Source organism: Rhinopithecus bieti, unplaced genomic scaffold (assembly GCF_001698545.2).
Source record: "Rhinopithecus bieti isolate Rb0 unplaced genomic scaffold, ASM169854v2 scaffold_12928, whole genome shotgun sequence".
Lineage (NCBI taxonomy): Eukaryota > Metazoa > Chordata > Mammalia > Primates > Cercopithecidae > Rhinopithecus > Rhinopithecus bieti.
In genome coordinates, this window is record NW_016807614.1 from 1,214,789 (window position 1) to 1,232,682 (window position 17,894).

Below are 17,894 nucleotides of genomic sequence, written 5' to 3' on the forward strand. Positions count from 1 at the left end.
CCTCCTGCCTCGGTCCCCTGAGTAGCTAGTAGAGGCACTCACCACCAAGCCCAGCTAATTTTTGCATTTTTAGTAGTGACAGGGTTTTACTGTGTTGGCCAGGCTGGTCTCAAACTCCTGGCCTCAAGCAATCCACCTACCTTGGCCTCCCCAAGGGCTGGGGTTATAGGCGTGAGCCACCATGCCCAGCCCATTTCTTAGTTATAGCCCACCTGCAGCACCACACACCTTTCAGTCACAGTTTGTAATTATACATTAACCGCATCATAACAAGTAAATGTCAGTCTTTCCATGGATTGCAAAGGCCACAGGGACAGGGCCTGTATCTTTTCTGCTTCCCATATTTCTGGCACATAGTAGATATTTTGGTAATTACTTTTTTTTGGAGACAGGGTCTCGCTCTGTTGCCTAGGCTGGAGTACAATGGCACATTCATGGCTCACTGAAACCTCTGCCTCCCAGGCTCAAGTGATCCTCCCACCTCAGCTTCCCAAGTACCTGGGACTACAAGCACGCACCACCACACTTGGCTAATTTTTGTATTTTTTGTAGAGAAGGGGTTTTGCCATGTTGCCCAAGCTAGTCTCAAACTCCTGAGGCTCAAGCAATCCACTCATCTCGGCCTCCCAAAGTGCTGGGATCACAGGCAAATTATCTTTTGAATGAATAAACAAAAATGTAGAATAATGGAAGAGAGATAAGACAACATGATATTTGGGGCGTGGTGGCTCACGCCTGTAATCCCAGCACTTTGGAGGCCAAGGCAGGCGATCACCTGAGGTCAGGAGTCTGAGACCAGCCTGGTAAACATGGCGAAATCCCATCTCTACTAAAAACACAAAAATTAGCTGGGAGTGGTGGTGCACACCTGTAATAGGCTGAGGCAGAAGAACTGCTTGAGCACAGGAAGCAGGGGTTGCAGTGAGCCAAGATGGCATCAATGCACTCCAGCCTGGGTGACAGAGTGAGACTGTCTCGAAGAAAAAAAAGACAACATGATAAATATTATAATGGTGGATGGGTATCAGGGGCAAACATTTTCAGTGGCTTCCCACTGCCTACCAAAAAAGCCTAAGTGCAGTTGAGAGTCCCTTAGAAAACACCCAGGCATCCTTTTTCTTGGCCTTCTCTACTCCTCCTCCAAATGTATCAGCCAGCCTGGACCTGAAGTATAGTGAGCTCTCCACAGACTTAGTTTAAAAGCCCTTTCTCCCGTTGTCCCCTATGGAAATCCTCCATAATCTTTCAAGGTCCAGCTGGGACAGCTCCCCTCGGAATGCATATTCCAGATCATTCCAGTTAGAAATCATCTCTCCCATGTCTTGGCTCTATGGAAAGGCTCACAGGTTCCATCCATTCTCTTGCCACATCTACCTTACCCCACACACACTCCAAAGTCCCTGGGGTTCTTGGAACCCACCAAGTTCTTTTGTGATCATGCCTGGCAGGTGCTCCTTACTATGCCTGAGATATCTATCTCTACTTGATGTTCAGTAAATGTTCCTTGGAGTGTCAGCTCTGATGTTGCCTTTTCTGTGAAAGCCCTTCTCTCCCAGGCGGCATCTGCTCCAGCCACCCTTGCTCTTCCACATGCTTCACTGCAGCATTCATCTCAGCCCAACGGCTGGTACTTAATGCTTTGCTGAATGAAGGAAGGATCTGGGTATGCTAAGAGGCTGTGTTGCCCATTTTCCAGATAAACAGGAACTACTTCACAGAAATCTCATTCCTCAGCATTCTCAGCCAGGAAAATAATTTCTATATATAGCTCCCAATAACATGGAGGAAGGGTCCAGTGGCTGAGTATTTAGCCCCTGCCTCCATGCACATATCACAGGTTCTTGCTTGGGGGCAGGAGACCCAGTTACTGCCCCATCAATTCTTACTGATTACAAGGGACCATGCTGCCCACCTCCATCCCCTCAATCTCCACAAGGACTATAGAAAAGAGGCCAAATTGGCAGAGCTTCCCAAGCTCTGAGGCACCCAGATTCCAGGGCCAGAGACGCTCTGGCTAGGCTCTCCTTGCTAGGGTACTAGCTCTCCCTCCTCAACCAACACATCCCCCAATTATCTACAGAAATCTGACATGCATATACAGACTTTCAGCCTGGCAATACTAGAAGTTACTCAATGAGGCAAAGTCAGTACCTCAGTAACATATTTTTCCTGCAACTCCCTCATAAGGCATATTGCAAACAGACAAACTCAGAAACAGTGCTTAGATCTCTCAAGCTCAGCTCAGGGTCTTCAGAGGACAGTTCAATTTGATGCAATCCTACCTATATGGATAAGGGCAAAGCTGGCTTTCAAGCAGCAGCAGGGGTCTCCACAACATTAAGGCAGCAGGCTCAACACGATGTTTGATAAGGCCAGATTTCCCTTTTGATACAAGTTTCACAATTCAAGAAATGGGCTTTCTCCCCAGACTCCCAAAAGTGGGATCCACAGGAATCCTGGATTAACTAGTAATAATTCATAGGCCTGATTTAGATTCCTGTCCTGGGAAGGACTAGTAGCAGCCACAGAGCTTTCTGACTAGTTAGCAGAGGGTTGAATATACAGTTGGCCCTCCATAGCTGCAGGTTCTGCATCTGTGGATTCAACCAACCATAGACTGAGAATATGTGGAAAATTATAAAAAAATAACAATATCAAAAAAATACAAATAAAAATATAGCATAAGAACTATTTACATAGTATTTACATCATATTAGGTATTATAAATAACCAGAGATGATTTAAACTATAAGGAAGGATGTGGGTAAGTTATATGCAAATACTACACTATTTTATTTCAGGGACTTGAGCATCCACAGATCTTGGCATCCACAGGAGTCCTGGAACCAATTCCCTACAAATACAGATAAATGACTGTACTACGTCAACAGTCTCCTTTCCTTCCCAGACAACTGAGCTAGACTCTCTCAAAAGTTTCATTGGTCAGCATCTTCCCTGAAGTATAAAGACTTCTCGGGAATCATAAGCAAGAGGTTTAAGGTTAAAATTCAAATTTAGACCTGATTCCTAACTTTACAAGTCTCTATTCTTCACAAGAATGGTCAAAAGTGAGTGTAAACACAGCTGGAAGTCTTCAAGCAGATGTCTGAGGCGATCACTTTTTCAGGAATGTTTAAAAGGAATTTAATCACACTACTACATCACTATATTTTAAGTTCCTTGAGAGTCAGGATACCATCCCAGTTATTTCTTTGGCCTTCCTCTCTAAATAAAATAAAGGCATAGAGGATTACTCCACGTGGAGTAATAGTCAATAAATATTTGATGATTATTTAATTAACAAATACTTGTTGCTTTTTTAAAATGTGGGCAGATAAAATAGAGGAGGAGAAAAAAGGGGTGAAATACTCACTGACGGAGAGGTGTCTGCTTCTGGGCTCGGGGGGCTGGTAGATAGTATTTATATCCCCTGCAGACTGGGAAGCCTTGATCCGCACCTGTCTGGACACCCCAGAGTGGGGAGAGGAACTGTTCTGTAAAAGAAGAAGAAAAAGGCCAAGCTAAATCTTTACACAGTCAGGCCTATCAAGGCCTTCTCACCCTTTTCCTAAGGACTCCCTGCACGCTCAGCCACCTTCATGCTTTTAATACATGAGTTACCCAGCTTTCCCCCAAATCTGACTCCTCTATTTGTCTCTGCAAACCACTATTTGCTCAATGTAGTGTTTTTTTTTTTTTTTTTTTTTTTGAGACAGAGTCTCGCTCTGTCGCCTGGGCAGGAGTGCAGTGGCCGGATCTCAGCTCACTGCAAGCTCTGCCTCCCGGGTTTACGCCATTCTCCTGCCTCAGCCTCCCGAGTACCTGGGACTACAGGCGCCCACCACCTCGCCTGGCTAGATTTTGTATTTTTTAGTAGAGACGGGGTTTCACTGTGTTAGCCAGGATGGTCTTGATCTCCTGACCTCGTGATCCACCCGTCTCGGCCTCCCAAAGTGCTGGGATTACAGGCTTGAGCCACCGCGCCCGGCCTCAATGTAGTTTTATAGCTTCAATGATATATGAGCGCTGAGACCTAGCGCCCCAGTTTAACAGGTGATGATCCAGACATGGAGGAATAACAGGCATTCCTGTAATAATCTGCAAAACAAAAGAGAGCTGTAAATACCCTCTCATAAAATTCTCCGAGAGTTTAGGAAGAGTAGCAGAAAATTATTTCTGCAGAAGAGGGAGTCAGAATAGAAAATGAATGATGGCAACTTCCCTCCCCAACAAAATTCTGGTTGCTATACATGTACTTATCTTATTGGTTGATTGATTGACACAGAGTTTTGTTATGTTGCCCAGGCTGGACTCAAAACTCCTGGGCTCAAGGGATCCTCCCACCTCAGCCTCCGGGTTAGCTGAAACTATAGGTACATGCTACCATGCCCAGCTTATATATGTATGTTTAAAAGTAGCTCAATATGCTTCTTTTTCCCAACCATAATCACTCCCTGAACATTAAGAAGATTCCAGGGTTTACATGTAAATCATCTCAGGATCATGTTCAATTGAGAAAAGCTATCATAAGTACCATTCTGCCAGACAGAGGTCAAGGGCCTGAGACGAGGGTCAGCAGTCCTCCCAGCACCCACTCACTCTTTCCACCGGGCCCAGTCCAGCCACCACAGAGAAAACTAAGCAACAAAGGGGGCCCTTTGCACCGAGAAAGCTTAAAACTAAACCCTGGAGGTAATCAAGTGATGTCAGGATGTGATTACAAATAAGCAAGGCACTGGTGAGAGCAGGGGTGAGGGCTCAGGATTTAAACAAGTTGGTTCAAAGTTTCTACTTGCTCCTCCATCTCCTCTACCTCCCCCTAACAAAAAAAGTCGGATCTAAACAAACTCTATATCCTGTCCTCCAGGAAAAAGGTTTCCCGCTCTCAGGGGAGAGTTCAGCTGCCAAGCAACCTCCCGTAGTCCCCTTGCCAGACTCATCACATGCAGGTTGTCTTGAAAAACTGCCTTGCTCTAACGGGAAGTCAGAACCAAGGGGAAGTGAATGTTCTTGCTGAAGCCTCCAATGTGCAATAGCTCTCTGCTAAGGGTCAAAAAGGAAACAACAGTCAAAGCCACATACTGGGGAGGCAGGCAAGTGAAGGGCAAGGGAGGGCCACAGCCTTGCACTCAAAGAAGAGGTGAATGATGAGCACCCTGCCACCTGCCTGAATGCAGGGCCTTACACATAGTGGGAATTCAATAAATCATGGCAACGTGAATTTGAAATGTGTAACAAAGGACATACAATCTAAACCCTCAATTAGAAAATTTAAAAGCTAGGCCGGGAGTGGCTCATGCCACTGTGGCAGTGGGAAGCCACTGAAAATGTTTGCCCCTGATACCCATCCACCATTATAATATTTATCATGTTGAGAAGCAGAGCTTCTCACACTTTAATGTACATACGAATCACCTGCAATCTTGTTAAAGTGCAGATTCTGATTCGGTAGGTCTGGGGTGGAGCTCAGAGCCTGCATTTCTAACCAGCTTCCAGGTGATGCTGACACTGCTGTTACATGGTCCACACTTTGAGCTGCCAGGTCTTAGAAGTGAGTCATGCCTCAACTGCAGGTAATGGTTCTCAACCCTGCTGCCCACGAGAATTGCCTGAGGAGCTTTTTTTTTGAGACGGAGTCTTGCTCTGTCACCCAGGCTGGAGTGCTGTGGCGCGATCTGGCTCACTGCAACTCTGCCTCCCAGGTTCACACCATTCTCCTGTCTCAGCCTCCCAAGTAGCAGAGACTAGAGGCATCCGCCACCATGCCTGGCTAATTTTTTGTATTTTTATTAGAGACAGAACCCGCCTCCAGGGTTCAAATGATTCTCCTGCCCCAGCCTCCTGATTACAGGCGTGCACCAGTATGCATGCCCAGCTAATTTTTTTTTTTTTTTTTGAGACGTAGTTTCACCCTTGTTGCCCAGGCTAGGAATGCAATGGCACCATCTCGGTTCACCACAACCTCTGCTTCCTGGGTTCAAGTGATTTTCCTGCCTCAAACTCCCTGTAGCTGGGATTACAGGCATGTGCCACCACGCCCAGCTAATTTTTTGCATTTTTAGTAGAGATGGGTTTTCTCCATGTTGGTCAGGCTGGTCTTGAACTCCTGACCTCAGGTGATCTGCCCGCCTCAGCCTCCCAAGGTGCTGGGATTACAGGGGAGAGCGACTGTGCCCAGCCGCCTGTGGAGCTTTTGACACCTCAGACCAACAGAACCTCTGGACATAAGAGTCCAAGCACTGATATTTTGTAATACTCAGCCAAATTTTGAAAACCTCAATTCAAGGGGGCAAAGGGAATGGTATAGTAAATAAAAATGAGGTTGCTGCAAGGGTTTAGGACACCTTGAATAAGACTCAGAAGTGGGAGAGAGGAAGGAGGAAGGTGGGACTATGCCTGAGAATCTAAGGGTACTGTCGTAGAGTGACAGGAGAGCCCACAGGTATGAACTGTGTAGCTAGCAGAACATTCTAAAGACAACAAATAGAAGACAGTGACCATTCCATGAAAACCTCACTAAAGGACTCTGGGTAGAAGTGTGCTGTGGCTAACACACACAATATGAAAAATTACCAGGAAACCACGTGTATCAAGATTTCAGTGACTGGAAGACAGGAAAAAGTCTACCCACAAATTATCTCAATAAAAGATTTGGCAAGTGGATTCAATGATGCAGGGAGGAGGTAAAGCGGGGAGAGAGCTTGCTTTAGTTTGTTACATGGTAATGTAAGATAAGAAATGGCACACTGGATCACCAAGAGCATCCTGTCCAGTCCTCTGTTTTAATGGTGGTACCAAGAGATATTTGCATGGAAGACCATGATAGTTATGATAGCTGTGAAAGCATCTGAGGTGATTTAATTAAATTTACAGCTTTACCATCCATGAATTTATTAAAGCCCTTTTAAAAATCTGCTTTGAAGCTATACAATTTCAGAATAATAGATGCCACATATATCATCTTTTCTCTTTTTGAGACAGGGTTTTGCTCAGTCATCCAGGTTGGAGTGCAGTGGTGCAATCATAGCTCACTGCAGCCTGGAATTCCTCGGCTCAAGTGATCCTCCCGCCTCAGCCTCCCAGGTAGCTGGAATTACAGGCATTTGCCACCACGACTGATTTTAAAACTTCTGTAGAGATGGGGGTCTTGCCATGTTACCCAGCCTGGTCTATCACTTGTTATACAAATGATTTCTTTTTTGTTCTAAGATAATGCTCAACACTCAAGAAGTTCATCCAAATTGAGATTAGGTGAATAAATCTGTGTCTTCATTATCCATGCTCTTAAATGCATTAAAGACTCCGATTATATATGCTTAGGCTGTCTGTCCTGACTTAAACAGTTCTAAACTTTTTTCTCTTTTTTTTTTGAGATGGAGTTTCACTCATTGCCCAGGCTGGAGTGCAATGGCGCAATCTCAGCTCACTGCAACCTCCGCCTCCCAGGTTCAAGCAATTCTCCTGCCTCAGCCTCCCGAGTAGCTGGGATTGCAGGCATGCACCACCACGCTCAGCTAATTTCGTATTTTTAGTAGAGACAGGGTTTCACCATGTTGGTCAGGCCAGTATCAAATTCCTGACCTCAAGTGATCCACCCACCTCAGCCTCCCAAAGTGCTGGGATTACCAGCGTGAGCCACCGTGCCCAGCCAAGAGTTCTAAACTTTTACACTATTCATACATGAAAGTGACTCCAACTCCTTGAAAACTGTCTTCTGGACGTTTTCTAGCTCAGTTATCTTCGAAGCTGCGGGGAATAGAATGATACAACATCTCACAAGTTCTCTTCATGGACAATATTATACTTTCTGCTTGGCTTCTAATTTTTTCCAACTGTGGAGGAACCTGGGTGAGGTGACCTAAGGACTACAATAATTCTAAGATCCCTCTTCTGGGGCCGTTGGTGATGAAAACCAGGTAATATTTTATCCTGGAGCAGTGTACTTAAGGTATGATCTTTGGGCTGGTGCCAGTCCTCACACTGTGGTATACTGCTCATCCTGCTCTTCCACCAAGTAAGTAAAGAAATGGAGAGGGCCCTCTGAAAAACTTTAGAGCAATTTGGCAGAGTGATTTTATGTCTATTGAATCTACTAATGAAAACTGTAGCCTTATATATACCTCTAGTTTATTTTTCCATTTCACTTAAACATGAACTGGTACGGCCGGGCGCAGTGGCTCATGTCTGTAATCCCAGTACTTTGGGAGGCCGAGGCAGGCAGATCACAAGGTCAGGAGTTCGAGATCAGCCTGGCCAACATGGTGAAACCCTGTCTCTACTAAAAATACAAAAATTAGCCAGGTGTGGTGGTGCGTGCCTGTAATCCCAGCTACCCAGGAGGCTGAGGCAGGAGAATCACTGGAACCTGGGAGCTGGAGGTTGCAGTGAGCCGAGATCGCACCACCGCACTCCAGCCTGGGCAACAGAGTGAGACTCCATCTCAAAAAAAAAAAAAAAAAAAGTGCATGACAGATTGGAAATTAAAAGAACAAAACTGGTATTTCACCACAGATAGTTAGAGAAGCACTGTTCTAGAGGTGAGGATTCCTGAGCATAGAGCAATTTTGGATCATGATTCTTCCATTTATTAAGAAACCTAAAGTCTAGGTGAGGAAGTTCTGGAGAAAAGATTTCATCACCAACATTACCATTGTTACTCTTAAAAGTAAATGTTTATTTATTTTATTTTATTTATTTATTTATTTTGAGACAGAGTCTCGCTCTGTTGCCCAGGCTGGAGAGCAGTGGTGTGATCTCGGCTCACTGCCAGCTCCTCCTCCCAGGTTCACACCATTCTCCTACCTCAGCCTCCCCAGCAACTGGGACTACAGGCACCCGCCTCCATGCCTGGCTAATTTTTGTATTTTTAGTAGAGACGGGGTTTCACCATGTTAGCCAGGATGATCTCCATCTCCTGACCTCATGATCCACCTGCCTCGGCCTCCCAAAGTACTGGAATTACAGGCGTAAGCCACCGTGCCTGGCCAAATGTAATGTTTATAAATCCAAAAAACAGGAGCAGTTTCAGTGTCCCAACAGTAGCAAAAATGGTTATTTAATTAAATTACGGTATATCCACTCAAGGGAAACACGCATCCTTACAAATTATAATTACAACATAGAAAAATGTTCATCACAGGCTGGGTGTAGTGCCTCACACTTGTAATCCCAGCACTTTGCAAGTCTAAGGTGGTTGGATCATTTGAGCTCAGGAATTCCAGATCAGCCTGGGCAACATAGTGAGACCCTATCTCCACAAAAAAATTTTAAAATGGCCAGGCACTGTGGCTCACGCCTGTAATCCCAGCACTTTGGGAGGCCGAGGCGGGTGGATCACCTGAGGTCAGGAATTTGAGACCAGTCTGACCAACATGGTGAAACCTTGTCTCTACTAAAACTACTAAAACTACAAAAATTAGCCAGGCATGGTGGCAGGCACCTGTAATCCCAGCTATTCAAGAGGCTGAGGCAGGAGAATCACTTGAACCCAGGAGGCGGAGATTGCAGCGAGCTAAAATCACACCATTGCATTCCAGCCTGGGCAACGAGAGCAAAACTCTGTCTCAAAAATAAAGAAAAGAAATAGTCAGCCTGCGCAGCATTCCACCTAAACTTTGTCCTAGTCACTACACCCATAGTTATGCTGCCATGTTGGCTGTCCACATAAAGAAAAGGAAATGGTGCCAAGAAACCTTCAGAAACATGCATCTGAAGAAAACTGGTAGAGGAATCAGTAATTGGAAGACAGATACAGATTGCAAGCATTCTTGTGAAATGCGGGCCTCCAGGAATCCTTCAGGAGAGGAAACTGTGCGTAAGTGATAATTCCCCACTTCTGACACCCCACAGACCGCCTGCCATTGGATAAAGCAGAAGCTGATAAATTATAAGAAGCTCCCAACCCATGGCTTTTTCCACTGAACAAAAGGGAAAGTTTGTTTCCTACAAGTGTCCTAAAGGAGTTGTGGGAGTTGGGTTTATAAAGCATGACAGTCTCAAATCCTTGACAGTCTTTCTAATTGGCTCTGCCAAACGAATCAAATTTCTCTTGTTGGGGTCAAAATCTAATTGAAAAAAACATAAATTTAGAGCACAAGAATTTTATTCTTTATCATAAAGTATTTTCCTTCCTTCCTCATCATAAGTCAAATAACCTTTAGATGCAATATTAACACTGACAATCTGGCTTTTCGGTGAAATCAAATGCAGAATGCTCACTGGCTGCTGACAAGTGGGCTGTGCTGTGCTTATGCTCTCAATTTGGCAGTGTCTGAGGAATGAAAACGTCTGTTAAGGAGGCAAGACAAGTTCCTTAAGGAAAGCAAGCTTTGTCTTCAGCTGCCAGACCATGACAGGGGCTACTTACATGGTTTCTGTCCTGGGACAACAGCAATATCCTAAGGCTTTTCATGCTTGAGCTTCTATCCAAAATGTCAATTGCTTTATCAAGATCATCTTGGTTTTTCAGCAGGATGGAGAGCTGTGATACAAGACACAGAAAAGGGAAATAATATAAAACAGAAGTTTATCTCAATGTTTCACTCTGCAGAAATAAAAAATAAAAATAAGTTGAGAGGAAAACAATCTCATTGGATATTATGGGATCTTAAAAGATCTAGTTGAGGCCAGGCGCGGTGGCTCAAGCCTGTAATCCCAGCACTTTGGGAGGCCGAGACGGGCGGATCACAAGGTCAGGAGATGGAGACCATCCTGGCTAACACGGTGAAACCCTGTCTCTACTAAAAAAAATACAAAAAATTAGCTGGGCATGGTGGCGGGCGCCTGTAGTCCCAGCTACTCCGGAGGCTGAGCCAGGAGAATGGCGTGAACTTGGGAAGCGGAGCTTGCAGTGAGCCGAGATCGCACACCACTGCACTCACAGCCCTGGGGGCGACAGAGCAAGACTCCTTCTTCAAAAAAAAAAAAAAAAAAAGATCTATGTGAAAACTCATTCTCTAAATGTACAATTTAAAATTTGTAGTACCTTTACATAGTTGTGCAACCATCATCATAATCCAATTTTAAAACATTTCCAAACTCCAACAGGATCTCTTGTGCCCATTTATGGTCACTCCTCCTTCCCACCTCCAGCCCCAGGCAACCACTAGTCTACTTTCTATCTCTACTGATTTGCCTTTTCTGGACATTTCATTCCATTTAGACACATGCAATTCATACATAAAAGATTCAATCTTTTGCATCTAGCTTCTTTCACTTAATGTTTTTTAGTTCATCCATGGTGTAGCATATCTCAGTACCCTGTTGTGAGATACTTTCTGAAAAGAGTTTCCTCTCCAAAAATACCATTTACTTCAAAGCATCAAATCGCAAACAGTTATAGCCCCCATATTCTTTTCCAAATTAAGTAGGATCATGTCCCACTCTATCTCCAATTGTGCGGACATTAATAGAACAAGCAGAAAAGGAACAGGAGGGGTAGAGGGATGGTCAGAGGATGAAAATTATTATACAAATAAAAACACAAATTCAGACTGCAGAGCATGGTTTAATATCTTTCTGTTTAAGGGCAAAGTCAGTGACTAGAACCTGAAAACTACCTCCTCCATTTTCACAGAGCTTTTCCCCCTTTGCTCGGCACTTCTCTCTCCTGTCGCCATATGAAGGATGTGTTTGCTTTCCCTTCCGTCATGACTGTAAGTTTCCTGAGGCCTCCCCAGCCATGCTGAACTGTGAGTCAATTAAACCTCTTTCCTTTATAAATTACCTAGTCTTGGGCAGTTTTTTACAGCAGGGTGAGAAAAGACTAATATACTCATACATTCCAGTGAAGTATTAAATAGAAGGTCCCTGAGAGTACAAATAAGTCTCACTCGCTGCAAAAAGAGGAGCATGTTATGAATACTTGGTATTAAGAGATTCATAAGATGCAAAGGTATGCCTTGCCTAGGACCTAGCAAATGTCAGATCTTACTCTTATTATTTTTTGGAGACAGAGTCTCACTGTGTCGCCCAGGCTGGAGTGCAGTGGCACAATCTCAACTCACTGCAACGTCCACCTCCTGGGTTCAAGCGATTCTCCTGCCTTAGCCTCCAGAGTAGGTGGGTCACAGGTGCGCACCACCACTCCCCACTAATTTTTTTTTTTTTTTCAGTAGAGACTGCGTTTTATCATATTGGTTAGGTTGGTCTTGAACTCCTGACCTCAAGTAATCTGCCCGCCTCAGCCTACCAAAGTGCTGTGATTACAGGAGTGAGCCACCATGCCTGGCCAGATTTTATACATGTATGGTAAACACAAAATCAAGCAAAAGTCCAATTAACTTACACAGTTCCCAATTTATAATACAAGATTTTTTTTTTTTTTTTTTTGAGACAGTATCTCCCTCTGTTGCCCAGGCTGGAGAGCAGGTGCATGATCTCGGCTCACAGCAACCTCCCCCTCCCGGGCTAAAGTGATCCTCCTGCCTCAGCCTCTCAAGTAGCTGGGATTACAGACATAAGCCACCACGCCTGACTAATTTTTGTATTTTTTGTAGAGATGGGGTTTCACCATGTTGTCCAGGCTGGTCTTGAACTCTTGAGCTCAAAGATCTGCCCGCCTCTTGCCTCCCAAAGTGCTGGCATTATAGGCATGAACCACTGCACCTGGCCAAAAACAGTACATATTTAAAATAAAATCTCAAAACTACTTATGGAATGGGAGAATGTTCTGCAAATCATATTATATTGCAAAAGAATTTCTTCCTGGGTGACATTCAAAGAGGGAATAAATAAGAATGGTTGGGAAGGGAGTTAAATAACAATGGTTGGGAAGGCAGTTAAATTAAAAAAAAAAAAAAGTAAGCTGGGGATAGTGGCTCACACCTGTAATCCTAGGAGGATGAGGCAGGAGGATCACTTGAGGCCAGGAGTTTAAGACCAGCCTGGGCAAAACAGTGAGACCCCCCCATCTCTACAAATTTTTTTTTAATTAGCTCAGTGTGGTGGCATGTGCTTATAGTCTCAGTTACTGGGGAAATTGAGGTGGGGGGCTCACTTGAACCCAGGATGCCGAGGCTGCAGTGAGCCATGATTGCACACTGCACTCTGGTCTGGGCAACAAAGTGAAACTCTGTCTCAAACCAAAACCAAAAACAAAACCCACAGTGACATATCACTTTACACCTACTAGGATGGCTATTAAAAAAAAGAAAATAACAAATGTTGGTAAGGATGGTGGAGAAACTGTAGCCCTTACTGATATGGTTTGGCTGTGTCCCCACCCAAATGCCATATTGAATTGTAGTTCCAATAATCCCCACGTGTCATGGTAGGGACCTGGTGGGAGGTAATTGAATCATGGGGGTGGTTATCCCCATGCTGCTGTTCTCCCGATAGTGAGTAAGTTCTCATGAGATCTGATGGTTTTATAGGGGGCTTTTCCCCATTTGCTTGGCCCTTCTCTCTCCTGTCGCCATGTGAAGGATGTGTTTGCTTTCCCTTCTGTCATCACTGTAAGTTTGTTAGGCCTCCCCAGCCATGCTGAACTGTGAGTCAATTAAACCTCTTTGTTTATTTATTTATTTATTTTAATTTTTTTTTGAGACGGAGTCTCACTCTGTTGCCCAGGCTGGAGTACAGTAGCACGATCTCAGCTCACTGCAACCTCTACCTCCCGGGTTCAAGTGATTCTTCTGCCTCAGCCTCCTGAGTAGCTGGGACTACAGGTGTGCGCCACCATGCCCAGGGAATTTTTATATTAGTAGCAGAGATGGGTTTTCACCATGTTGGCCAGGCTGGTCTTGAACTCCTGACCTCGTGCTCTGCCCACCTCAGCCTCCCAAAGTGCTGGGATTACAGGCTGAGTCACTGTGCCTGGCCACCTCTTTCCTTTATAAATTACCCAGTCTTGGGCAATTTTTTACAGCAGAGTGAGAATAGACTAATAAACTCATAAGTTGCTAGTGGGACTGTAAAATTATGCAACCATTATAGAAAAGCTGCGCAGTTCCTCAAAAAGTTAAGAGTTTTATCTTATGACCCAATAATTCGACGCCTAGGTATATACCTTATAGAATTGAAAACATATGTTCATGTAAACACTTGTACACAAATGTTCATAGCAGCACTATTTAATAACCAAAAAATGAAAACAACCCAAATGTCTATCAACAGATGAACAGATACACAAAATGTGGTAAATCCATAAATGGAATATTTATTATTCAGCCATAAAATAGAATGACATACTGACAACATGCACAGATGATCCTTGAAAACATATGCTTAATCAAAGAAGCCAGACAAAAAAGGTTACGTACTGTATGATTCCACTTACATGAAATGTTCAGAATAGGTAAATCCAAAGAGACAGAAAGATAAGTGCTTACCAAGCGCTGGGAAGAGGAGAGAAAGGGGAATAACTGCTAATGGGTACAGGGTTTCTCTTTGGAGTGATAAAAATGTTCTGGAGGCCAGGTACGGTGGCTCATGCCTGTAATCCCAGCACTTTGGGAGGCTGAAGCAGGCAGATCGCTCGAACTCAGGAATTTGAGACCAGCCTGGGCAACATGGTGAAACCCTGTCTCCATAAAAAATACAAAAAAATTAGCTGGGTGTGGTGGTATGTGCCTGTATTCCCAGCTATTTAGGGGGCTGAGGTGGGGGAATCGCTTGAGTGCAGGAGGTCAAGGTTTGCAGTGAGCCATGTTAGCGCCACGGCACTCCAGCCTGGGCAACAGAGCAAGACTCTGTCTCAGAAAAAAAAGAAAATGTTCTGGAATTAGATAGTGGTGTTGGTTGTACAACTCCATCAGCATACTAAAAACTACTGAATGGTATACTTTTAGACAATAAATTTTTCATCTCAATAAAGCTATAATTACAAAGACATAAATAAAATTAAATCTCAGTAGATTTTTCATTTGGGATTCTCAGATCCTGACAGTGCAGGTTTTACAGGGCAAACAGAAGAACAGAATTGAGGGATTTTAAATTAATCAAATGTAAGTTAGTCAACTCCTGATCACTAACACTAGTAGAGTATGTTAAGACATGTATGAACTAAAATAATAACAATGATTTATATTTGGCTTTAGAATAAAGAAACATCAGGAATTCTTAATGGAAATATTAACTGAAAAGAAGAGTACTAAACTATTCAGAAAAGTCTTCACTAAAAGAAAAATTTTAACTCCTCATCAAATAAAATAAAACTACACAGTGATGATCTGCCTCTCAGAGGGTCATGATGTTGCCCAGCTTTCTTGTTTTGCACCCCTACTCAATTTCCTCAAGGTACACGTTCTTTACTCAGCATAAATACACTGCAAAGCACCAGCCTAAGCTAACTGTAGCCTTTAATATTCTTCTTGGAGCTGGGAAAGCAGCCCAAAAACTGACATTCAAAAGAATTCCTTCCTGGGTGATATTCAAAGTAGAAATAAATAAGGACTCTTGGGGTGGAGTGAGGAAGAGGAGGAGTTAAAGAACTTATTAGAGCAGGTGCTAACATTTGAAACAAACAAGCTCCAATCAAAAGAAACTCTGAGAGAAGAATCCGGCATTTATGACTGTAATAGATGACCTACTCACTGGTTTTTCACACCTCCCTAGCCCCTGCTAAACCCTCTGCTTCTTGTTAAGGCTGTGCTGGGAGAAAAAAAATAAGATACTCCTACAAAATGTAAAGCAGACAATATAAGCCCTAGCCCTGGTACTATACCTGATTCCACCATGGAATATTAGAGCTATCTGCACTGAATGAGTAGGGGGAATGGAGATGGCTGAGATGGCTGAGTAATCTCCCACTTGGTAAAAAACAGAAATCCCAGAGTTGTTGGAATTAAGAAAAGGGGGTCTAGAAAATGAAAACCTGCAGATGATATTAGAGGAACAAACTTTAAAGGCTCTGTTAAACAGAGAGAAAAAAGGTAGGCATCTGCCCCTTTTGTCCCTGCCCCATCCATCTGCCTTCTTACCTCGTTGTTCATGTAATGTAGATCAAGAGGTTGTCCAAATACTGTTGTCACCTTGTGCTCCACATCTTCGTATTTCACAGGCCGGCTGAATGCTATAATTCTGAAAAGAAACAGAAAGGTTGGTTAACTGTACACTTAAAATGTAGGGTTTAAAAAGCAATGGTCTGAGTATATTCTTCCTTTCTTCTCAACATAGGATTCTCTGTTTTCTTTCACTCAGTTTGCCTTTTCCCGATTGTTTCCTTTTTTCCTCTTTACCATTACCTTTCACCCTCTAAGCATCTATCAGGTTTGACAACAGTACCCACAACTATTGCTCAGTCCCAACCATTCATCTACCACTTCAGCTTAGACTCTTCTGCCAATGACAGAAGAGGCCGCTAGGTTTAAAAACTATGTTCCAACTATAAGAACACATAGATACATGGAAGGGGAACAATACACACTGGAGCTGTTGGGACTTGGGGAGGGAGAGCATCAGGAAGAATAGCTAAAGCATACTGGGCTCAATACGTAGGTGATAGATTAATCTGTGCAGCAAACCACCATGGCACACGTTTAACTATGTAACAAACCTGCATATCCTACACATGTAACCCAGAACTTAAAAGCTGAAAGAAAAAAAGTTATTTAGGAAATAAGCTAGAAAATGTAGAGACTGGAGTAGCAGTCCTGAAAACATGGCCTCAACTCCTAAGGGACTCAACTCCAAGACTTGAAAGGTCTTTTCCATTGTTCATCTTTGAGATGCCATAAAAATCTCCATACTGATTTTCCTCAGAATTAAGATTTTCTACTACAGAGTCACAGGAATTCCCCCTTGAGTTGGTGATATGCCTGATCAGTTTTCTTAACCAGTGACATATCTGTGCATGTAAATAGTATTGATATTGAAGCTTGTCTGGAGAGACTCATTAGGTCAGTTCGAAGAACAATTTCTACAAATATAAGGTAAAGTAAGGACTCATCCAAAGAGGTGTAAAATATGATTTGTTATTAAATACTTAAGAAAAATTTAAAAGTGGGAATTGATAAAACAAGATTGGGAAAATGTTAGTAATGTTGAAGCTGGGTAACAGGTCCATGGGAGTTCAGTTTAATACTCTGTCTACTTTTGAGTGTGCTTGAAATTTCCATAATAAAAAGTTGTGGGTTTTTTTGTTTGTTTGTTTGGAAACATTCTCGCTCTGTCACCTAGGCGGGAGTGCAGTGGCATGGTAACGGCTCACTGCAGCTTCAACTTCTGGGGCTAAGGCGATCCTCCTGCCTCAGCTTCCCAAGTAGCTGGGACTACTGGCATGCAGGGGCTAATTTTTTATTTTTTGTAGGGATGGGCCTCAATAAGTTGCCCAGGCTGATCTCAGGCAATCCTCCCACATCAGCCTTCCAAACTGCTGGTATTACAGGTGTAAGCCACCATGCTTGGCCAATAAAAAGTTTTAATGAATGTATTAGGTGGAACTATATGAGACTACTGATGGCCAACCACTTTTGATATACAAAAGTGGCAATTTTATATGGTTTCAACCTAATACTCTAGAACATAGATGATTAAAAATAATCAGAGACAAATGAAACAGAAAAGAATATCAGAAAGAAACTCATACACACACATACTCTCAAATTTATATAAGAAAATACAGAATCAAAAAAAAAAATACTGGGGCCAAGCATGATGGCTCACACCTGTAATCTCAGCACTTTGGGAGGCCAAGGTAGGAGGCTCGCTTGAGGCTAGGAGCTCAAGAGCAGCCTGGGCAAGATAGTGAGTGCTCCTGTCTACCAAAAATTTTTTTAAAAATTTGCCAGGTGTGATAGTACATGCCTATAGTTCCAGCTACTTGGGAGGCTGAGGTGGGAGGATCACTTGAGCCCAGGAAGTCAAGGCTGTAGTGAGCTGTGATCATGCCACTGTACTCCAGCCTAGGCGACAGAATGAGACCCTGTCTAAAAAATATATATATATAGAAAAAA

The 17,894-nt window shown here is 43.4% G+C and overlaps 1 protein-coding gene across 5 annotated transcripts in view; it reads right to left on the reverse strand.

Moving 5' to 3' along the window:
* Positions 1-17,894, reverse strand: part of MAP3K3 (mitogen-activated protein kinase kinase kinase 3) — a 63,514-nt gene that overhangs the window by 25,848 nt on the left and 19,772 nt on the right. For all 5 annotated transcript variants that reach the window (XM_017882907.1, XM_017882905.1, XM_017882908.1 and 2 more), the window contains 3 exons: positions 15,921-16,020; positions 10,367-10,480; positions 3,374-3,494 (listed from right to left, as the gene is read on the reverse strand). In XM_017882907.1, coding sequence (XP_017738396.1) covers positions 3,374-3,494; positions 10,367-10,480; positions 15,921-16,020 — 335 coding nt within the window. The remainder of the gene's footprint in view (positions 1-3,373; positions 3,495-10,366; positions 10,481-15,920; positions 16,021-17,894) is intronic.